Source organism: Indicator indicator, chromosome Z (assembly GCF_027791375.1).
Source record: "Indicator indicator isolate 239-I01 chromosome Z, UM_Iind_1.1, whole genome shotgun sequence".
In the NCBI taxonomy this organism is placed as follows: domain Eukaryota; kingdom Metazoa; phylum Chordata; class Aves; order Piciformes; family Indicatoridae; genus Indicator; species Indicator indicator.
Genome location: NC_072053.1, coordinates 53,039,027 through 53,063,346, shown reverse-complemented (window position 1 = coordinate 53,063,346; position 24,320 = coordinate 53,039,027). Strand labels below are relative to the sequence as shown.

The window sequence follows — 24,320 nt, the reverse complement described above, 5'->3', positions numbered from 1 at the left end:
ATGGCATCTACTATAATCAGTTCAGTTCCTACCACTGCCTCTCGCTTTGCTTTACTGCAAGTTGAAAGTGATACTGATTCAGAGCATGGAAAAGGAAGAAGTGGCCGAGGTGCCACTAAATTTCAAGATCATGGGGGAAGATCACCTACAAATGAGAAAAAAAAAAAGAAAAGGAGAAAAAAGAAAGAACAGCAGCAGAGTGAGGCCAATGAGGTAAAGGGATTATATTTTCAGTAGTCAGTAAGGTTGTTACCTGATGACTGATTTTTGGTGTCCATGACAAGTCATCATCAGGGGTTTCTATAGTGAAACAAATTATACTTGGTCATAGAGACTGTATTTTTTTTTATTTGCTTTATTAAGAACTTTTTATATAAAACTACAAATTATTCAAACTGAAAATTTTAAATGAGAAAAAATTACTAAGTTTTACTGTTTTGACAGGAACACTTGAATAATTAATTTTTTGATGGAGGGTGTGACCTTTCTTACAAGTGTTTAATGGGAAACAACTTGTTTCCAGAGGTCTGTAGGTAGTTAGTTCTAGTTGTGTGTTTGGACAGCCAGAACATTAAAATTCGAAGGGGATTTCAAGGTTTGGGGTGTTCCGGAGTTTTTTGTTTTGTTTTTCCTTTATAGGAGACAGTTAGTTAGTTAGTTTGTTTGTTTGTTTGTTTTTTAAAGCTATTAAATTTACAATATTTGGAATTTTAGCACTAATGAGTAGTGGATTATTTATATTTTTACTGCTTTGGTGGTGTTCTTTTTATATTGAAGTTTACGTTTTCGATAGGCATACCACAGTGTTTCTGCATGCCTGCCTTAACAGTACCAAAACTTTTAATGGCATCAAAATAATGGTGCACATGCATATGCATTGCATGTATTTCCAGAAATGCATGTGAATGGAAATGCTGCTTATTCTTGCAGTGACAGAGAGGCAAGTAAGAGCTGACTGATTTCCTTCACCCCAACATGTACTGTGTCTGTGCACCACTGAAATTATGAATCAAAATAGTCTGCACTTAATGTTCTTTGCCAGCACTGTAATCTGAAGAAGGGAGAAGGGGTTAGAGACAGTAGCAAAGCAAAAGGCAGTACAGCAAGGGACTCTTTGGAGGCAAAGGAAAACAGCCATGAAGTATCTTCATTGTCTAATTTTACATAACTTTAAGCTAAGGTGAGCTGTCATTTTAATGGGTCATGCTACTCCATAAACACATTCAGGAGAACACTCTTATGCTACTTCTCTCTTTTTGTTCCATCTTTCATCGACAATAGCTTTTTTCCCACTTCTAAGAGCCTTGATGTTAAGTAAATCTCTTTCTGTAAACTGATAGTTGATTGTATTGGTCTCTTTATTTTCACTTGAAATAAGGTTCAGAATGTCAGTTAGTATTTAAGTTTGAGCAGTGAATATCTTTGAGATCCCATATTTGCAGGTTCTTTGATCACTATTAAATTTTATAATTACATAAGGTATTTTTCAGATGTCTCTCTTTTGTCTGTGTGGTACACTGATTAAAAATAATTCTTACTTCAGGTTCCTAAAGTGTGACCAGCTTCTAGTTTGTAGACAAACTGTAAGGACTATCTACATTCTTTTCCTACCGTAACCTCTAGTTCTGCTTGCTGATGCCAAATCCATCTATAACGCCTTTTCTTTGGCACTATACTTAATTTGGGTCAGGTATGAGCACACCGTAATACCTAATCCAGCATCAAACCTGTTCAACACAGTTACTTTCTCGAATTTGTTGACTTATTTTCATATGTATTTTCTTTTTCATTGTTTTTTGTTATTTGGCAGTGATGTTTCTGGCCCTCAGTTTTCCATATTTTTACATTATGGTGTGTACCATAAACAAAAATGCATCCCAAGCCACACAGTAAGGTAAAGCACATGAATGTTTATTTACACATGTATCTGAATGCCTTTTTTTTTTTTAGTCCATTAGAACTGTTTCTGTACACTTGCAAGCATTTTCATTAATGTTAAAAATTGTTTTTCAGCTCAGAAACCTTGCTTTTAAAAAGATTCCTCAGAAGTCCTCACGTGGAGGCTGTCCATCTCAGCATGAACAAAAACTGCACACTGCAACGCAGAAGGACTCTCAGGAAGAAAATTGGCAAGCATGGAGACAAAGGGATGAGCAGGTACAGCTTACTGTATTTAGCTGTCTTTGGATTTCCTGAAATACGTTACTGCGTGAAGCCTCATGGATAATAAGAGATGGATGGAGAGGAAGCCATGAAATACTGCCACATAGAAGGAAAGGTTTTGATTAAAATTCAGACCACATCTTCTGTCAGATATAGTTAAGAGCCTAGCTAGACTGTGAATACCAGAGTGTGGTAAGAGGAGTTTTTATTATTTGGACAACAAATGGGAGTACTACCATGGAAGGATAGTAAAATGCTGTGGTGGCAGCAAAGCTGAGCATGTTTTTGTGGAGCAACATATGGACATGCAATAAGGATCCTTATTAAATCAGGCTTCCTAAATTGTGTTAGGTATGAAATAACTATTTCCTTTTTAGGTAAAAAAGGTAACTTAAAATTTTAAGTGCTGACTGTCCTTTAGCACACTAGAGTATAAGAACCTTTGGGTTTTAGTGTTAGAACATCTTTTTGATATTAATGAACCCTACCCACAATATTATTATTTGAAGAATACAATAGAGAGAAAGCAAAGACTGACTGGCATCTGTAGGAATTGCAGAATCAGAGAATGTTGGAGATTGGAAGGGACCACCAGAGATCGAGTTCAAGCCCCCTGCCAAAAGCAGGATCTCATAGGGTAGTCTGTACAGAAACACATCCAGGTGAGTCATGAAAAAGTCCCCAGAGAACGAGACTCCCCAACCCCTCTGGGCAGCCTGTTCCAGTGCTCTGTTACCCTCACTCTAAAGAAGTTTCTAGTCGTGTTTAGGTGAAACTTTCTATGTTCAAGTTTGTATGCATTATTCCTTGTCTTATTACTGTGAAGATAAATGAAATGTTTTCACTGCATTTAGTCTTGACAAACCTACCACAACTACTTGCCTACAAAGTTCTCTGCAAGCTAGTTGAAAGGAGGTTGTGGTAAGATGGGTATTGGTCTCTTCTCGCTAGTAACAAGTGACAGGATGAGAGGATATGGCTTCAAGTTGCATGTGCGGAGGTTTAGATTGATTATTAGAAGAAACTTCACTGAAAGAGTTACCAAATCCTGGAATAGACTCCCCCTAGGGAAGTGGTTGAATTCCACCCCTGAAGGTGTTTAAAAGATGTGTAAATGTGGTACTGAAGGAAACTCTACCAGACTTAGTGAAGTTGGGTAATGGTTGAACTCAATGATCTTAAAGGTCCTTTCTGACCAGAATGATTCTGTGGTTCTACAAACAGAAATTACAGCAAAATGCACTTAATCCAAAATATCCTTGAACAAATAAAATAGTTTTCTGTCCTTGTAATGTTAGATAGGAAGAGTTATTACAGTTAAAACTAGCCCTTTTGGTTCTTGGCTTGAACTTAGTGTTTGAAATGCTCTTTTTTTCATACTGAAGAATATATGGTGATTTTCTTGCATGGTGGTGTTAAATATATGAATGTTCTGAGTTGTTTACAGTACATCAGTTTTTAGACTAGAATGGCATAAATGAACAAATGATTTGGTTTAGTACTTTTTTTTTTTTTTTTTTTCTGGATAGTACTTAAAGAAATGTTTTGATACAAGGTTTTCCAGATTCCTTTTAAACTGTCTGCTATGCACTCACTCACTCTGGATGTTTGGCCTGCCTTGTTATGCGTTAAGATGCCTTTCAGTGTATTTAACTCTGCACAAACTTTTTCGAAACCAACTGCTAGTAAGTGACACCAAAAGGAGTTACAAAATGTTTCATGAAGCTGTTGAACTTCCACAATGGCATCTACTAGGGTGTTACTTTCTTTTACAGACAAATTTTCAACTTACCAAGAAGATTAAAATGCTTCTTTTTCTAACTAAGGCATGGTGCAGAAAGCCATATTGATGAAAGACTGGCATTTGGATACTGTCCTTGATTTTTTTTGTTTTTTTTGGTGTTGCTGATGCTTAACTGTAGGTGCCTTCTCAGAGTATAGCCGTATTCATAAATTCCCAGGCTTCCACATGGCTGGCCTAGCAATGGGCCTAATAGTCATCTTCAGAATTTCAAGAGCTAATTAACTTTGGTTAGGTATAGATTTGCTCTGTTCAGTAGTTGGAGGTTATTTTATTTTGTGCAGTATTAAGCAATTATTTCAGCTAAAAAAGAACTTTATCATTTAATTACGGGGTGGTGAAAAGGTCAGGTGAAATAAACTCAGTTACAAACAATCGATTCTTACTAATTTGGATCTTACTGACATATAGGCTATGAAGTTACTGTGGGATTCCTTCCTTTTAGCAGTATCTTTGGAGCAATTACCATCACTGTAACATACGATGGTTATAGTTCTAAAGATATCTCTGTCCCATTTTTGAGTAAAAGGAATAGCCAAACGCTGTCACAATCTTGAGGTTGAAGAACAGGCTGTTTTGCAGCATAGCTTGCATTTTGAACGGTTTCTGTGGTCACAATGGACTGAGTGTAAAGAATGGGGGTACAGTGTGGACTGTGAACATTTTTCCAATAGGTCCTGTGCTAACTTTTGCTACAGGTTGACCCTGGCATGATCACTGTTAGATTGGACTGATATTTTGTAAATACAAAATAATTAAACTTTGTTTGAAGCTGTAGGTATGACTTCCACACTGTACGCTTTGAGGCAGCCATAGAGGTTACAATGAACTTTTTGGTTCATAAATGGCTTAAGCATTGGGCTTTAGACCTCAAAGTGCCAAAAGGTTGCCCAAGCTGCTTTAAGCTTACTTTTAATTTTACCCAGAAACATGTAAATAAGGGAATATTGGAATATGATAGCTGGAAAAAGAAATTATTACTTGTGATTCCTGTCTTTAAAAAAAAAAAAAAGTTTGCTGTAGGTTTAAGTATGTAACATGGAGTGCATGCTGCTAGGATATTCTCAATAAAATATGCATGCTCAATAAGATTCCTTTTAAAACTGTTAGTTCACTGTTTGTGTATGCTGCCCATGTATTAGCACTAGCAGGTATTAAATTAATTTGAGGAGAGAAGGACACAAGTGGAAATGGTGAGGAATTTAGTTTTATTATGGCATATGTATTTTTAGGTTTTCAATGAGAATTACTGAAAGGTTGTGGATCCCCGCAGATTTTTGCAGTAGCCTACTAACAAATTAATAAAGGGTTTGTGACCCTAAAATAAAAACTAGGAAGCAAAGGCCAGTGTCACACAAAGAACCATGAGCCTATCCACTTCTGTACTTTATTATTTCTAACCAATATTATCACCCAACATATTCAGCAATAACTCCTCCTGTTGTGTATAATCTTGTATATTAGCTGTTAATAATCCGTATGTCACGTAAGTGAAACAGCTTTTTGGCAATTGTAGTGATATGCCTATTGAAACTGAAATTTTGGGATAGTCTTAGTGGTTTTGTCTGCCTTTAACAACCTAGTCATATGAAAAATGTTAATTTTGTTTCTTCAGCTGACATCTGAAATGTTTGAAGCTGATCTTGAAAAAGCATTGCTGTTAAGCAAACTGGAATATGAAGAGCACAAAAAGGTATGTGAAGGATTAAAAGGTTTGCAAAAAATCTCTAAAGGTACCATTTTCTTCATGTAAATCGTTTGCTTCCATTGCTCAGAGTTCAGAGTTACTGTTGAATTGCTTGCATTTTTGCTAACATCTTTACTTTGTTTTGAATGTGAATATTTTAGTTCTAATAAGATGCACATGTTTTCTTAGCTGGTGAGAGTACTGTTTTCTGAGAAGCACAGTAGAACAGCACTGTTTGTAGACTCTTCAAGAATTACCTGTGAGTGAAATATATACTGTATATTCAAAATACACAATATATGAGTAGATGGAGCAAGTCCTGTTTCTATGGAAAGAAAAGCACTTTATTTTCTATATTACAGGGTTTTTTTTCTGAAGACCATTTACTTTTCTTTTAAATCTTAATTAAAATATTTAATTAGTATTTAATACTATTTTAACAACTGGGATATTGATAATTTGCTAAGAATATTAATGTAGTTGTGTGGAGACGTTCAAGTGATTGTTCTGTACCAAGATACCTGATTTCAACTGGTAGAGCACTGCTGCACTGATAGCTTTCTGACTTCTACTCAAAGAGTAAGCATATTTTGAGAATTTAAAAAAAGGTCCACTAGACCTCTGATTATAAAACAAATTAATAGCCTGCATTGTGTGGCTCTCTGTCTTCCTGCCTTTTACTACCATATATTCTTAGCTTACATGAGTCTCTGTAAAATTTGATGAAGAACTGGGCAGATAGTTCATTCAGTGTGTAGTGAAGAACAATGTTCTGCTTCAGAGAACAGAATGGATGCTTAATTGCTGATAGGTCTTGCACTCTCTAAACCAATCTGAAGGCTGCAAGTTATCATTCAGGCTAAGATCTCCTTTAGTACACTGTCACGGGAGGGTTTGTTTTTTTTTTTTTTTTTTTTTTGGGTTGGTTTTGTTTGTTTGGGGTTTTTTTGGTTGTTGTTTGGGTTTGGTTTGTTTTCTTGTGTATAAAGCTTTAGGAAAAAATATTTGGTTAGTGAAGAAAATTATACCAGTGGGACTTTATTCTTCTAGGAATATGAAAGCGTTGAAAATACTTCACCTCAGCCCAAGTCTGTGAATAAGAAAAAGAACCAAGGGAAAGACAAACCTCTCACTGTGTCTCTGAAAGACTTTCAGTCAGACAGTAGTACAGGTATGCCTTATACATACCACATGAGTTGTGTTTTACTTGGAATTTTCATAATGTATATGCTAACAGCAAAATGCCCTTCTGCCTGTTCATTAATGCTATTAATACTAAAGGTTTGCAGTCCATGTTTCCTACTGACTCTAAAAGCTAAGTGTTCATTATATAACAATGGGCTAGTTAGATTAGCATCTGAAAAAAAGAGATTAAGGAAAACATAATTTTGTGTGGTATTCCTGGCATGGGTGGTAGACTCAAAACCACTATTGATACAATTAAAAAAATAATCTAAGTGAGGTTTTTGTCTTAATAAGTTTGCATTCCTCAGGCAACTGCATTTCTCCTGTTTCCTGGGTGATACCAAATCATGGTTTGCCTTTATGGTAATGGCTGTTATCATGATGAGTAAACATTGAAATACCTTTTACTCATTATATGTATTATTTTTATGTTTAAAATTCCTTCCCCTGTGTCTATAGAGCAGAGATTCTGAATTTTAGTGAAGGAATCAAGGTAGATGCTAGAGAAGCAAGAGTAATTTGTTTTCCAAGGCTTTTAACTAAACACATTGTTCCAAGTAATCTGAATAGAGGAAAAAGATTGAAAGCACCACAATCTGGAAGGCCTTCGGGTATACAGTGAGATGCATGCTATAGAAGCCTAAAATAGACTTAAAAAGAAGAAAACCAACAAATTTCTTAAGTGTATGTATCTGAGATGCTGCCTTCCACTTTTAACTGAATCAATTGCATATGGGATGCTGCTTTTCATTAAGTAGTTGGAAGGATCTGGGAAAAGATGGAAATACAGGGATTGTGTAATACATAGCTTATCTTTGCTTTAGTAATGACTTTTGTGTTGTGACTTTGAGAGGAGAGTTAATTTTGGAAAACTTAGATACATGGGGTTTTTCCCCACCTTTTCAAAATGTCTTATTTCAATAACTAGCCGTACAAGGTCTGACCTACTTATTGATGTAATTTTTTTTTTCTATTCTTTTCAGATAACCTTGCAAAAAAAAAAAAAGTAAGTCTTTTTCAAAGTAGTGTAATAAAAATCCTACTCTTGATTTTAGAAAACAATTCTTTGGGGACTTTCTGTAGTGACAGTCAGTCATACATTCTGAAATTGACTGGCATCCATAGTTGCAGATTAAAGATATGCCTGCAGTTCTTGCATCTTGACAACTTAATACTGTCTTTCTTAGGGCTACCTCTTGCTTCTTTAGTTTTCAGATAGCTATTGATTCAACTTGCAGATCTAAAAGCATATTAACAAAACTAAATTGTAGTACAGAGAGAAGCAAGTTAGGTAAGAAGGTATTGTGATGTTATGGTCCTGTCCACAAATTCTAAGACTCAGAAGGAAGAATAGTGAACAGTGAAATAAAATCTAAGTTTGATAATCATAGTCCAAAATTATTGAATTCCACCCTCACCTTTTCTGTAATCTCGTCATCAACTAGAAGTTAACTGTTAATTAATTTCTAAGCTCTTCAACTGATATGTGCACTAGGTGGAAGTTCCACTATTCTTGCAGTGTACAAATGTAATGCTTTTCCATGTCTGAAGCTGTTTTTTAAAATGTGTTTATTTCTACCTCAGTGTTAACTTGTATGTAAAGGAAGATATGTTACAGTACCTATTTTTGACAGGATCTGAACTCTACCCAGCCAACATTGCACGATGGAAGATTTTTCAACAGGCTGGAAGATGATGTTCACAGAATACTTGAAGGAGAGAAAAGGAGAGTCCAGCTCACTGATTACAGTGACACAGAGAACTGCACATCTCATGAACACAACCAGGCATGTAAAACAGCTGTTTTTCTGAAGTGAAGGAGTTTGCCTAATGAAGCTTATTCAGTTGTCAGAAGGGAACACCCAAGTAGAAGAAAGGACAAATGAAAAGCATGATAATCTTAAAGAATTAAATCCCATGACACTGTAATATTTTTTCTGTCTGAAGAGGTTAGTTGTTTGTGTTTTTTAACACAAAACACTTGTGATCGAAAGGATTTTCGCTCCACAGAAAATGCCAGTATAACTACTGCGTTTCTTATCCTCTTGGTATATAGTCAAATACAGCTTTTTAGATTTATCAAAAATCTTCCTGTCTGGCAAACATACACGCTGCCTTTCCCAAGAATCAAACTCACTTGACTAAGTCATTAAGAAGTGATTTTTTTTTTTTTCTTGCTTATAGGAAAGCATTTTGAAAGATGGAAAAACAGAGCAACTAAAGCTTGAGCTTGAAAAGAAAGATGCAGAAATTGAGCAACTGAAAAAGACAGTAACTCAGTGGGAGGTATGTAGGTGATAATACTTTCAACTAGTAAGCAGAATTTAAATTATTATACATTTGAAACAAAGCATTTATTAAAATGTTAGCAATTTCTAGGGATACTTTAGACTGGCCACAGAATATGTGTTTACAAAGAAAATTCATGAAGCAGTCTTTCTTGGTAAGTAACTTAAGCATCTAAAAATAATCAAAATAATCAAGACAAAGTATCTAGAAATGAATGATTTTGCAGATACGAAATTTACTTCTTGTTTTCTAGTATTGCTATTGTTATGGTCAATAAAACAAAAATTTCATCTAAGAACAGGCAAGACCTTGGCCAATCTGATTTGCCTTGTAAGTTAGCTCCACTTTGAGCAGGAATTTGGACTTTTTAAGTCTTTTCCAATCTTACTTGTTTTTCAAACTCTACTTCAATTTCCTTGCCTTTAAGAAAACTTGGGATTTTCGTAGATTCAGTCCAATACCTGAAGTGGTTAAAGGTTCCTGTGAAGCTGCAGTGTAACAAGAACAGAGTCCTATGTTCTGTTCTATCTTTTCCTGTTACATACAAATGAAACTGAAGATCAGATGCACCATATGCTAGAACACACCAGGGGAAAAAAAATTGTTCATTAATAATTAAATTATATTGCTGTATAACGGAGTAGCTGGGGAAAATGCCTGTGTATCCCTGTTTTCAGTCCATGTTAGCATTGTCTGGATGCTACCTAGAGCAAAGTGGGAAAAATTTCCACGGGTATTTTGAATTATTTTATGACCTTTTTTATTCATTGCTTAAGGTAGCCTGAGCAGGTTGACAGATTGGGAGTTTTGTTTTGCTTCTAAGAAGCTTTTACTTGCAGTCATAAAGGCATGAACTTCATTAACAGCTGTTTTCACCGCATACTAAAGTTGGAATCCCCAGGTGAAAGTTTAAAGTATAAAACCATTCATATTTACCACCATATGCACTTGATCACAAATGACGGAATAAATGTGAGGCATAAGGATGCGAGTGAGGTGATGGATGATGATACAGCTATTTATTTTAATTTTATTAACTTGTCCAGAGACCTTAATATCGTGGCAATAAACAGAAAGTTAATTATCCTCAAGAGCTCACGTGATACTCAAAGTGGAAAATGGTTGCTTTTTCACAGAAAATTATGTCTGAAATTAAGCTTTTTTCAAGAGTCTACAAGAGCAAACTGTATGGAAAAAAACTTGTGCCAGGAAAAATAAGTTTAGAGCAAAGATAGCTAGAACTGACATTTGTGGCCAGCTAAGGAAAAGACTTAAGTGTGTTATCAGAAACAGAAACAAATATTCATTAAGAGTAAACTGTAAACAAATGAAAAAGGAAAGAAACTAACGTAGTAACAATAACTGCTGAATAAAATAATCTGTAGAGCAGTGGAGTCCTGTCCTTGCCAAGTAATGGAGGGTGAAGGAGACACCTGTGTCAGGTGTGACCAGGTGAATTGTCTCTTAAATTTGGTAGCTGAGCTGAAGGATGAAGTGGCTGAGCTGAAAGTGGAGGTAGCAAGGCTCAGGACCATACGAGAATGTGAAAGGGAATTGGATATGTGGGAACAGGCTTTGAAACCCCCTCCAGTTGAGGGGAGCAGTGGAGGATGGATACAGGTCCCTGTCAGGGGAAGCAAAGGGAATGCACCCCGACCCTCCTCCCCTCCCCCGCTGCCCTTGAGCAATAACTATGAGAGTCTGCAGGCTGAGGACAATGTGGATGAGAGTATTGTAGAGGAACCGATCAAGGAGATGCCAAAGACGAAGCAGCCCCCCCAAACCTAAAGGACCAGTGCTACAAAGAAAAAGAGAAAGGCTATAGTTATTGGAGACTCTCTCTTGAGGGGAACAGAGGGACCCATATGTCGTCCCGACCCATCCCATAGGGAGGTGTGCTGCCTACCTGGGGCCCGGGTGAGGGACATCACCCAGAGGTTACCTAAACTAATCCAGCCCTCTGACTATTTCCCATTGCTGGTAATCCAGGCTGGAAGTGAAGAAATTGAAAAGAGCAGCACCAGGAAGATTACAAAGGAATTTAAGGCCCTTGGGAAATCAATTGACGGGGCAGGAGCTCAAGTGGTGTTCTGCTCAGTTCCCTCAGCAGCTCTGGTGTACACTGAGAGGAACAGGAAAACCCACACCATCAACAGTTGGTTTAGGAGATGGTGCCAGCAGCGGAATTTTGGCTTCTTTGATGACGGGGCAACTCTTACTGCACCTGACCTGCTGGACCAAGTTGGGTTGAATTTATCTAGAAAGGGTAAGAGGGTGCTGGCACTGGGGTTGGCAGGACTCATTGGGAGGGCTTTAAACTAGATATGAAGGGGGTGGATGAGGAAACCAGTCTCCCTGGAGAGGAGGGAGGACCACATAAAGTGGTGAAATCAGCAGCCCAGCTGAAGTGCATGTACACCAATGCACACAGTATGGGCAACAAACAAGATGAACTGGAACTCTTGGTTCACCAGGAGAACTATGATGTAGTTGCCATCACAGAAACATGGTGGGACGATTCTCACAATTGGAGTACTGCACTGGGGGGTTATAAGCTCTTTAGGAGAGACAGGCAAGGGAGAAGAGGAGGAGGGGTGGCCCTGTATATTAGGGAATCCTTTGATGCCTCAGAACTTGAGGTTGCAAATGAAAGGGTTGAATGCTTGTGGGTTAAAATCAGAGGGAGGCCGCACAAAACTGACATCCTCGTTGGAGTCTGTTATAGACCACCCAACCAGGATGAGGAGGCTGATGAGATATTCTATAAGCAGCTGGAAGCTGTCTCAAGATCATCAGACCTTGTCCTTGTGGGGGACTTTAACCTACCAGACATCTGCTGGGAACTTAATTCAGCAGAGAGGAGACAGTCCAGAAGGTTCCTAGAGTGCATGGATGACAACTTCCTGATGCAGCTCTTAGGTGAACCTACCAGGAGTAAGGCTCTGCTTGATCTGCTGTTCTCAAATAGAGAAGGGCTGGTGGGAGATGTGATGGTTGGAGGCTGTCTAGGGTGCAGCGACCATGAGATAGTGGAGTTTTCAATGTGCAGGGAAATAGGGAGGAGCAGTAACAGAACCCTCACTTCGGACTTTCGGAGGGCAAACTTCAGGTTGTTCAGGCAACTTATTCAGAAAGTTCCCTGGGTAACAGCCCTTAAGAAGAAAGGGGTCCAGGATGGTTGGACCTACTTCAACCAGGAGCTCCTAAAGGCACAGGAACTGGCAGTTCCCACATGCTGTAAGACGAGCCGGCGGGGAAGACGACCGGCCTGGATGAGCAAGCAGCTCCTGAAGGATTTAAGGGAAAAAAAGAGGGTTTATCACCTTTGGAAAGGGGGGGAGGCAACTAGTGATATGTTTAAGGATGTTGCTAGATCATGTAGGAGAAAAATTAGAGAGGCAAAAGCACAGTTAGAAATTAAACTGGCCGCTTCCGTGAAGGACAACAAAAAGCATTTTTATAAATATATTAATGCTAAAAAGAGGGGCAAGAGGAGCCTCCACTCTTTATTGGACATGGAGGGTAACATTGTAACTAAGGATGAGGAGAAGGCTGAGATTCTAAATACCTTCTTTGCCTCCATTTTCAACAGTAAGGCAGGAGGACTTCAGGATAACTGGCCTCCTGAGCTGGTTGATGGGGTCAAGGAGCAGTGTTGTACTCCTGAAATCCATGTGGAATGAATTCAAGACTTGTTGAGTCACTTGGAATTCACAAGTCCATGGGACCTGATGGGATTCATCCTAGGGTGCTGAAAGAGCTGGCAGATGAGCTGGCCAAGCCACTCTCCATCATTTTCCACCAGTCCTGGCTCACTGGAGAGGTCCCAGAAGACTGGAAACTGGCCAATGTGACACCCATCCACAAGAAGGGACGAACAGAAGAACCTGGGAACTCCAGGCCTGTCAGCCTGACCTCAGTGCCAGGGAAAATCATGGAGCAGATTGTCTTGGGGGCAATCACTGCGCACCTGAAGGATAGCCAAGGAATCAGGCCCAGCCAACATGGATTTAGGAAGGGCAGGTCCTGCCTCACCAACCTGATCTCCTTCTATGATCAGGTGACCCGCCTGGTGGACGTGGGAAAGGCTGTGGATGTAGTCTACCTGGACTTCAGCAAGGCCTTTGACACTGTCCCCCACAGCAAACTGCTGGCCAAGCTGTCAGCCTGTGGCTTGGACAGCAGCACTCTGTGCTGGGTTAGGAACTGGCTGGAGGGCCGAGCCCAGAGAGTGGTGGTGAATGGTGCCACATCCAGCTGGCAGCCTGTCACTAGTGGTGTCCCCCAGGGATCAGTGCTGGGTCCCATCCTGTTCAATATCTTTCTTGATGATCTGGATGAGGGGATTGAGTCCATCATCAGTAAATTTGCAGATGACACCAAGCTGGGAGCAGGTGTTGATCTGTTAGAAGGTAGAAGGGCTCTGCAGAGGGACCTTGACAGGCTGGACAGATGGGCAGAGTCCAACATGATGGCATTCAACAAATCCAAGTGCTGGGTGCTGCACTTTGGCCACAACAACCCCATGCAGAGCTACAGGCTGGGGTCAGAGTGGCTGGAGAGCAGCCAGGTGGAAAGGGACCTGGGGGTACTGGTTGACAGGCATCTGAACATGAGCCAGCAGTGTGCCCAGGTGGCCAAGAAAGCCAATGGCATCCTGGCCTGCATCAGGCATAGTGTGGCCAGCAGGAGCAGGGAGGTCATTGTACCCCTGTACACAGCACTGGTTAGGCCACACCTTGAGTCCTGTGTCCAGTTCTGGGCCCCTCAGTTTAGGAAAGATGTTGAATTGCTGGAGCATGTCCAGAGAAGGGCAATGAGGCTGGTGAGAGGCCTTGAGCACAAGCCCTATGAGGAGAGGCTGAGGGAACTGGGACTGTTTAGCCTGGAGAAGAGGAGGCTCAGGGGTGACCTCATTGCTGTCTACAGCTACCTGAAGGGAGGTTGTAGCCAGGAGGGGTTTGGTCTCTTCTCCCAGGCAACCAGCACCAGAACAAGAGGACACAGTCTCAAGCTGTGTCAGGGGAGGTTTAGGCTGGAGGTGAGGAGAAAGTTCTTCACAGAGAGAGTGGTTGGCCATTGGAATGGGCTGCCCAGGGGCATGGTGGAGTCACCATCCCTGGAGGTGTTCAAGAGGGGATTGGAGGTGGCACTTGGTGCCATGGTTTAGATAGTCATGAGGTTTAGGGTGACAGGTTGGACTCGATGATCTTTGAGGTCTCTTCCAGCCTTCTTGATTCTATGATTCTAATACAGCAAACTATTATCTCAGTGTCTAGAAAACTCATTGTAACTCATTGTAACTGCTGTAATACTCCAAGGAGAAACCATGAAATCCTCGATGGAACAGGCTTTATATGCTTCAGGCAGACCTGAGTGGTGGTTCCTGCACTACCAATACACTGGCAAAACTTATTTTAATTTGCTCTAAGCCTTATACTTGCCCTTTTCCCAGACGTTCAATTACCTACTTTCAGTAGATAGCTGCTCTAAGTTAATCTCCTTTACTGTTGTGTATTCCAAACTTCAGCAGTGGTTTAATTAGATGTAGATTATCTTCAAATGTCTTTCCCAACCTATGTGATTCTACAATTCTGTGAATCTATGATTAGATTCTCTGCAGAAGACATTATTTTAAACTTCATGTCATGCTTAGTTTACAGGATACTTTTTTTTGGTATGCATGTAATGATTTAATCTTTCATACAGGCAAAGTACAAAGAAGTAAAAACAAGAAATGCACAGCTTCTGAAGATGATGCAAGAAGGTGAAAGTAAGTAAGAGTTTTATCAGGAAACTTAAATGTTCTTTTTAAAACATGGAAGGAATATTGAAAGCAGCTTTAAAAAATTACTTGACTCACAGGCAGCTATAAAGAACTAAGGAGCTATTAATTTGCCGTGACTCCAGTGAACTATGAAATTTGGTGGACCACACAGTACTGCATTTCTGTTCTGTAATGAAATAATCTGTTGCATGTTGAGCTCGTTCTTTGAAATACAAAGCGTTGTAATTATAGGTTAGGTACACAGATTCTTCTAGTTAGACTTTCTTTTGCTAGTGACAGCTATTTTTTCTGGACTGAGTTCATCATAGTATCTATTTAGATAACGCTTGATGAGACTATTAGGTTCTTCCAGCTTTGCAAGCTGTGCTTTGAACTGCTACAAGCATTATTCTAAACTTGAGTCTTTTGCCACACAGTGAAGAGGGATAAATAAACCTATGGGATTATCGTGTGGTAATTTTCTTCTGTTATAACACTATTCAGAGCGTGCTGTCAAAGTTTGGGTGATGCTCTTATATTAAAGAAAACTACACATAACAGCTATGAAGATAGTAGTTATCCTTCAATACTCCTAATACTGCTTGATCAAATTTTTTTGACTCTGTGATGCTACCCACACTGATTTTGTTACAAAATTGCCTTTGCTTTTCAGTTTCTTAATTGAGATGCTAAATTTAATTTAATTTCTTCTCTGGCCTAAGTCTTCAGCTGAAAAAGAGATCAATTATTTTCTTCAAAGTATGTTCACAAAAAAATAGGTATAGGGTAGTTTAAATGTCCATAGTGTGATTGATCATTGCAAAATTTAACTTGGAACGTCAATACTTCAGGTCAGCATCTAAGCCAAGATGAAACGCTTTCATCTTGAGAGGAAACAGGTAAAGTTCTGAAGGTTTTTTCTTTGTACTACTGTAAAACAACCAACTGTGGTTTTCTACAGGCTGAGTATTCTTTATTTTGAGAGAATAAAATTCATGGCAGAACTGATCCTTGAAAAAAATGTCTTCATATTGATAATTTTAAGTTATTCATGGATAATTCACAAACACTAGCCTAAATAGTTTAAACATCTCCATATATGTGTAAGTAAAATTTTCGACAGCTGTGACTGAGCTTGATGTGGAACTTAGGATCTCAAAATCTTGATGAGCTGGATGAGGGGATTGAGTGCACCCTCAGTAAATTTGTAGATGACACTAAGCTGGGTGGCTGTGTTGATCTGCTAGAGGGTAGGGAAGCTTTACAGTGGGATCTGGAGAGGTTAGGCTCATGGGTCAAGGCTAATTGTATGACATTTGACAAGGCCAAGTGCCAGGTCTTCCACCTGGGACACGCCAGCCTCGTGGCAGGATAGAGACTTGGTGATGTGTGGTTGTAAAGCTGCAACCTGGGGATATTCTGGTTGACAGTCTACTAAATCTGAGTCAACAGTGTGCCCAAGTGGCCGAGAAAGCCAATGGCATCCTGGCTTGTATTAGAAACACCGTGGCCTGCAGGAACAGGGAGGTGATCATCCCCCTGTACTCAGCATTGGTGAGGCCATACCTTGACTACTGTCTTCAGTTCTGGGCCCTTCACAATAGGAAGGACATCTCAAGGTTCTGGAATACATTCAGAGGTGGGAAGGGAGGCTCGTGAAGGGCCTGGAGCACATGGCCCATGAGGAGTGTCAGAGGAAGCTGGTGAGGTTCCGTCTGGAGAAAAGGATGCTGAGGGGAGACCTCATCACTCTCTACAGCTACCTGAAGGGAGGTTGGAGGCAGGAAGGGGCTAGCCTCTTCTTGGTGGCAAGCAACAAGACTAGAGGAAATGGTTTAAAGCTGCACCATGGGAGGTTCAGGCTGGATGCTAGGAAATAATTCTTCAGAGAGTAGGTTATCAAACATTGAAATGGTCTGCCTAGGGCAGTGGTGGAGTCACTGTCCTTGGAGGTGTTTAAACCATGTGTAGCCCTGGTGCTCAGGGACATGGTTTAGTGCTGACCCTTCAGTGCTGGGTTGAAGGTTGGACTTGGATACCTTTGAGGTTTCTTCCAAACGGATGTTTTCCGTGATTCTCTGATCCGTTACCCATAATCAGTTTTCTAATGGACTTTGTGCTCAATGGATATCTCTAAAATCCATGCCCTTTGTGGGGTTGAGTGTGAGTTATGCAGCACAGGGTTGGGGTTTAATCTCCAGAGTTTTTTCAAGGTGCTACTAATGGTTCTGGTAGTTAATGGCTGGGTTTGCTTTTCAACAACTACTTTTCATTTAGTAAAGACAGTATTATTTAAAGGTAACAAAATAGTGAAATAAAGCCATATCACAGTGGTATTGCAGATAAAGACTTGTAAATCTAGGAAGATCCTCATGACATATCTTTCTCTTTCTGTAGTGAAAGACAAAGCTGAAATACTCCTACAGGTTGATGAATCCCAAATTATCAAAAATGAATTGACAGTACAGGTAAGTAAGGATCTCTAAATGTAAAACATGATGGGTATATCAGAGATGTTATGTATTTAAGGCAATGGTAGAGGCACAGGAGGGAGGAAGCTGAAACAAAAACTTTCTTGAAGTAAAAAAAGTTACATTTCATCTTTAGCCCAGCAACTGTGTGTGTCAAAGGGCGCGTGTTATGTAAATCTCCAGTATGACTCACTTAAAACTGTTTTTGGAAAGAGAGCAGACCTCTGCATGCCTGAAATGATTTTGCCCTGAACAGCACCTTAGGAATATAATTCTCTGGTACCCTGAGCTAGGAAGCTCGGAAAGATGCTTCAGAAGATGTTTTTTTTTGGCTGGGTGTTTTTTTTTTTTTTTGTTTGGTTTGGTTTATTTCTTTTCTCAGGCTTACCAACACAAGTAAGCTGTGAAAGACATGTCAGAAGGTAAATCACTATCGTAGAGAGCATGCAAGACTTTCATACTTAGCTTTTAGTCTGCAGCAACTAAGTCCTTGTCTTGTCCAAGTGTCTTGTGTGTAACACAGTACTGCTTTTTAGGGATGATGTATTGACCTTGTCTGCATTGCATAATATTGCATTGGTTAAGTGTTGTCTGGAATAAACTGAAAGTTGGAAAAGTTTCTAATGTTACACTTTTTTCTGTATCATTATGCAGGTAAACTAGTAATTGTTGCTTGGGAAAAAAATCACAACTGAGTATTTTACTTGTACTTCCAGTTCATGCCCAAGGATAGTGGTAGTCATTCTTGACCTCAACATGTATTGCCTGTTTGTCCAGCACAATACTGATGGAGAGCAATACTGATGTGATAAACTCACAAACATTAAGGATAGTTTAAAAGTTCGTATTCTGTATGGTTTTAGGTAACTATACTTCATGCAGCATTAGAGCAAGAAAGATCCAAAGTGAAACAACTGCAGGCAGAGTTAACAAAATACCAGGTACTTATTTTCTGTGTTGGTAAGTTTACCTACAGCTACATCTTGCTGACTGTGCATAGGCTGTTCTGTCAAACTTGGCTGATAATGCAACTCATGTTAGCGAATTTGAGTTAAGTTTTGCATAAATAGTGCACTGCTTAACGTTCTGGGTTTTTGAAGTAGTTTTAGATTTGACACATTTTGAGGGGGGTGTTGGTTGGTTTTGGTGGGATTTTGTTTAACTGTGACCTTTTGCATAAGTTACAAGGAGAGACTGTAAGTGTAGAATGGAAACTTCTAGGGTAGCTTTGTAGTCTTTGGCAGGCTATCCTATTTCAAGTTGCAGCACATTGTGTTGGAATACTATACTATACTATACTTTTGTGAAAACTGGCTCATTAAGTCATAATTACTCTTTCTGAAGCAACAAATGTTTTTTGATTGCATCAAATTCTTTGGCTACATTACACAAGTTGCTGTCTCTTTTTCTGTTGTCTTTTTGTTATTTACATCAAGTGAGGAAGTTCTTCTTTAAATTGTCTTGCAGAGATGAATCCCATAGCTGGAGTGGTATAGGCTCTTCAAAAGAGATGAGCCCAGAAAGAGATGCATCGGGGTGGCCCTGTATGTCAGGGAGGGCCTTGACTGTCTCGTACATGACAATGACACTGATGATAGGGTTGAATGCTTGTGGGTAAGAATCAGAGAAAAGGGCAACAAGGCAGATCTTATGATGAGGGTCTGCTATAGATGACAATGAGGAGGCTGATGAAGTGTTTTATAGGTGCCTGGGGAAGGTCTCAGAATCACTAGCCCTTGCTCTTGTGGAGGACTTCAATTCATCAGGTATCTGCTGGAAATAAAACACAGCAGACAAGAAGCTGTTCTGGAGGTTCTTGGAGTGCATGTAAGGTAACTTCCTTATACAGCTAGTGAATGAGCCAGTGAAGGATGGCTCACTACTGGACCTGCTGCTTGTAAACAGAGAAGGACTATTAGGAGATGTAGAGGTTGGTGGACATCTTGGACAAAGTGTCCATGAAGTGGTGGAGTTTTCAATTCTTAGTGAAGCTAGGAGGGGACTCAATAGAACTACATCCTTGGACTTCTAGAGGGCAGACTTTGACTTGTTTAGGAGACTGGTTCGTTACATTCTCTGGGAAGTAGTCCTGAAGGGCAAGGGAGTCCAGGAAGGCTGGACATTCCTCAAGAGGGAAGCCTTCAAGGCACAGGAACAAGCTGTTCCTATTCATCAGAAAACCAGCCAGTGGAGCAGAAGACAGGCCTGGCTAAGTAGAGAGCTTTGGGTAGAACTTGGGAAGAAGAGGAAAGTCTGTGTCTTATGGAAGAAGGGGCAGGCAACTCAGGAAGAGTACAAGGCTCTTGTAAGGATATGTAGGGAGAAAATTAGAAAGGCCAAAGTTTAACTAAATCTGGCCAGTGTCATTAAAGATAATAAAAACTGCTTGCTTAAGTATGTTAACACTCAAAGGATTACAGGATCACAGAACGTTAGAGGTTGGAAGGGACCTCCAGATAACCAGTCCAACACCCCTGCCAAAAGCAGGATCACCTAGGGTAGTCTGCACAGGAATGCATCCAAGGGGGTTTCAAGAGTCTCCAGAGAAGAAGGTTCCAGACATAGAGATAGGGAGAATGTCTACCCTTTACTGGATGTAGGAAGGAACCTGGTGACCAAAGACAAGGAAAAGGCTGAGCTGCTGAATGGCTCCATGAGGGTTCAGCTGCTGGAACTGGAAGACAGGGATGGGGAGCAGAAAGCAGCCCCCACAATCCAGGAGGAAATGGCACCTATTGTGCCATTCAGATGTGCATAGATCTGTGGGACCAGACAGAATCCACCCAAGAGTACTTAAGGAGCTGGCAGATGTGCTCACCAAGCCACTCACCGTTACTTGTCAACAGTCCTGGCTAACCGGGGAGATTCCAGCTGACTGGAGACTAGCAAATGTGATGCCCATCTACAAGAAGGGCTGAAAGGACAATCCAGGGAACTAGAGGCCTGTCAGCCTGACCTTGGTGCCAGGAAAGGTCCTGGGGGAGGTCATCCTGAGTGCCATCATTGGCACTTAGAAGACAGCCAAGTGATCAGGCCCAGTCAGCATGGGTTTATGAAAGGCAGGTCCTGGCTGACTAATCTGATCTCCTTCTACAATAAGGTGACCTGCCTAGTGGATGAGGGAAGGGATGTAGACATTGTCTACCTGGACTTTAGTAAAGCCTTTGCCACTGTCTCCCACAGCATTCCCCTTCAGAAACTCCTGGCACAAGGCTTGGATAAGTGCCCTCTGCACTGGATAAAAAGCTGGCTGGCTGGCTGGGCCCAAAGAGTGGTGGTGGATGGAGATAAATCTGGTTGGTGCCCAGTCACAAGAGGTGTCCCTCAGTACTACGGCCTGTCCTCTTTAATATCTTTATCAATGATCTGGATGAGGGATTGAGTGCATCCTCAGTAAGTCTGCAGATGACACCAAGCTGGGCAGCTGTGTTGATCTGCTAGAGGGTAGGGAAGCTTTCCAGTGGGATCTGGAGAGGTTAGGCTCATAGGTCAAGGCTAACTGTATGAAGTTCAGCAAGGCCAAGTGCCAGGTCCTCCACCTGGGTCACAACAACTCCATGGTAAGCTACAGACTTGGCGATGTGTGGTTGGAAAGCTGCAACTCTCAGATGGAACTGCAGGTATTCATAGAATCATATTGGTTGTCAGTGGATTAAATGTGAGTCAGCAGTGTGCCCAGGTGGCCCAGCGTGCCTAAGAAAGCCAGTGATATCCTGGCTAGTATTAGAAACACTGTGGCCAGCAGGAACAGGGAGGTGATGATCCCCTTGTACTCAGCACTGATGAGGCCACGCCTCAACTATTGTGTTCACTTCTGAGGTCCTCACTATAGGAAGGACATTGAGATGCTGGAGGTTGTCCAGAGAAGGGCAATGAGGCTCATGAAGGGCCTGAAGCACATGGCCTATGAGGACAGTCTGAGGGAGCTGTGGTTGTTCAGTGGGGAGGAGGCTGAGGGGAGACTTGTTACTCTCTAAAAACTACCAGAAAGGAGGTTGGATCAAGGAGGGGGCCAGCCTCTTCTCCTTGGTAGCAAGAGACAGGACTAGAAGAAATGATTTCATCATGCGCCAGGGGAGGTTCAGGCTGGATGCTAGGAGATACTTCTTCACAGAGAGGTTTGTCAGACATTGGAATGGTCTGCCCAGGACAGTGGTGGAGTCACTGTCCCTGGAGGTGTTTAAGCAGCATGTGGACCTGGTGCTTAGGGACATGGATTAGTGTGGACCTTTCAGTGCTGGGTCAAGGGCTGGACTGAATGATCTTTGAGGTGTCATGCAACTGGATGCTTTCTGTGGTTCTGTGATACAGGTTTGTGCGTGTGTGTGTATATATACATACACACAAATGTTTGTGATTGTTCAGTCCCTTATAGACAAGCTGAGCTAATTGAAACTGAGCTCTCTTGTGAAATTCAGCCATTCACATCACTTTTCTGACTTAAAACTTCAGTCTTTGTTTTCCCCTCCCATCCATGCTTTTGCTAATATGATTTTTCTTTCTGTAAATTGAAATTTTTAATAGGCTAAATTTACCTTCCTTAATAAACAGGGTTTAAAAAATAACACTAAAAATTTACCCAAAAAGTGTATTTGTTACATGCTTAGGAATTACTGCAAAATCATCTATTCTGTTGCCTTTTTCTTTTCCTTGCCACCCCTCCAGACCAATATTCATTTTATCTTTTCACATTTTACTGTATTTCTTGTGTAATCATCACCCTGATTTTTTTTTTCATTTGGGTTTTTATTTTTAAAAAAATCAAAAACAAAAAAGAAAACTTTTTTGTGTGTGTCTGTGTATTTCAAGGAAAACTTTCTCATCTGCCTTGCAAGGATTGTAGGTTTTGCTTTTATTATTCTCTCCTGCAGTCCTGCAAGATGATCAAGACAACCCTTCTTATATTCCTGTTTTTTGTTGGCATTATCTTTGATAATGCAAGGCCCACTTCTGTAGAACACTGCTTTGAAACATAAGAATGCCTTTCAAAAAAAAAAAAGTAACCAAAATCTGTGGACTAAAAACAAAGAAACATACAAAACCAAAATAAAATCTCTAGATGTTAACATTTTAATTATGTATCCTATAAGTGCCTTAAATTTCATGTTGAGATGAATCTGTGCCCCTTAAGTGTATGACTTAAGAAAAGTAAGCAACTTAACTCCTGAACATTTTTCTTGTAAATTCATACTAATTTAATACATAAAATAACTGCAGATATAAAGTGTCATGTCTAGTGTATTAACTAAACATTTTTTTTATTTCTTACAGAGTGGTAAAAAAGAGAAAAGGCACTTAAAATGTGACCAGTGCAGGTGATCTCCTCTGCCACCACATTCAAAGGAAAAAAAACAAAATATTTTTTTTTTCAGGGTTTTGCAGAACTTTATATATTTGTTGCACGAGTGCTCAACTATACAGTTTTTGAAGAGAAATTAACAATCATTAGTTTGTTTTAGTCTGAGTAATTGATTTATTGCACTTTCTGCTACAGAAAAATTAGAAAACTAGTATAAGTTTCAAAACATAACTGCAATGCCATTGGTTTTTCATCATTTAATAAAATTTTACTTTTGAATTTCTATATTTGAATTCTTGCTTTCATAGAGTTTCTGAGTTAGGAAGATTTCATTTAATGACTTATCAAGATCCAAATTCATTGGTTACACAGATGGTCAAAGTTGCACCAAGTCAAAACTGACAATGCGATAGCAGATGCAAAGGCGTTTTCACTGTTGCTGAATCCAGAATGTTGTCTTTTTAAAACAAAAGTCCACAGTCATTTATTTCCTCATAAGGACATCAGAGGTTCAGCAAAGCCAAATAAAAGGTCCTGCAACTTGGTTGGAGCAATCCCCAGTATCAGTACAGACTGGAGTATGATGGGATTGAGAGCAACCCCACAGAAGTATTGGTGGATGAAAAGCTGGACATAAGCATTTGCAGCCCGGAAGACCAACCATATCCTGGCTTGCATCAAAAGAGGCATGGCCATCAGGTCAAGTGAGGTGGTTCTGCTGCTTTCCTCTGCTCTGCTGGAACCCCACCTGGAGTACTGTGTCCAGCTCAGAGTCCTCAAAAGGAGAGAAAATACAGACCTGCTGGAGCAGGTCCAGATGGGAGTCAGAAAATGGTCAGAGAGCTGGGCTTGTTCAGCCAGGAAAAGACCTAGGGAGACGTTTTTGTGGCCTTTCAGTACACAAAAGGAGCATACAAGAAAGAAAGAGACTCTTTAGCAGGGTCTCTAGTGGCAGGACAAGGGGCAATGTTTTTAAACTGAAGGAGGGCACATTTATATTTTACATAACAAAGAAACTTCTACTGAGAGCGTGAAGTACGACACTGGCCCAGGTTGCCCAGAGAGGTGGTAGATGCCTCTACCCTTAGAAACGTTTGAGGTCAATTTTATCCAGGCTCTAAGCCCCCCTAGCAGGGGCAGGTGGATGTAGATGATCTTTGAAAGGTTCCTTCTGACCCAAACCATTCTGTGATTCTACAGTTCTATAATCTGTATCCTGTCATATCTGCCTGTGTTTCACCTGCAAAGAATGGAAGTTGACATGTGCACCTACCATGTAAAAAGAGCTTTCCTGCCTGTTAACTTTGAAAAGTGGCCTGTGTCATTCTTCAGAGTTTGCCTATTAACAAACAATTCTACTTCTGCCAAGACACAAAGCTCAACCTTTTTTTTGTCCCATGTTAATTGTCAGTGAGTGCAATATGACTATAAAAATGCGGATTTTTTTTTTTTTTGTGCAGGGTTGAATATAGTACCAAAGCCTGAGATTTTGCTTACTCTGGGATAGTTATTGAAGTGGAACATTACAGAAGTATAGGAGCTGACTGACTATAGAGAGATTACAAATTTGTCAGTTATCTAGGAAATGATCAGAGAATGCCTAAACTGGAGGGAAAGAAGCAGAGATAAGCCCAAGGAGGAGATGAGGCAAGATACCT

The 24,320-nt window shown here is 40.3% G+C and overlaps 1 protein-coding gene across 1 annotated transcript; it reads left to right on the top strand.

The window, feature by feature from the left end:
• On the top strand, nucleotides 1-22,722 carry GKAP1 (G kinase anchoring protein 1). The gene is made up of 11 exons (XM_054397816.1): nucleotides 1-213; nucleotides 2,014-2,157; nucleotides 5,580-5,657; nucleotides 6,702-6,822; nucleotides 7,820-7,842; nucleotides 8,471-8,623; nucleotides 9,021-9,122; nucleotides 14,835-14,898; nucleotides 17,290-17,360; nucleotides 18,227-18,304; nucleotides 22,635-22,722. Exons 1-11 carry the CDS (start codon nucleotides 1-3, stop codon nucleotides 22,680-22,682), a joined length of 1,095 nt encoding a protein of 364 aa, XP_054253791.1. The 3' UTR covers nucleotides 22,683-22,722.
• Nucleotides 22,723-24,320: the final 1,598 nt, after the last annotated feature.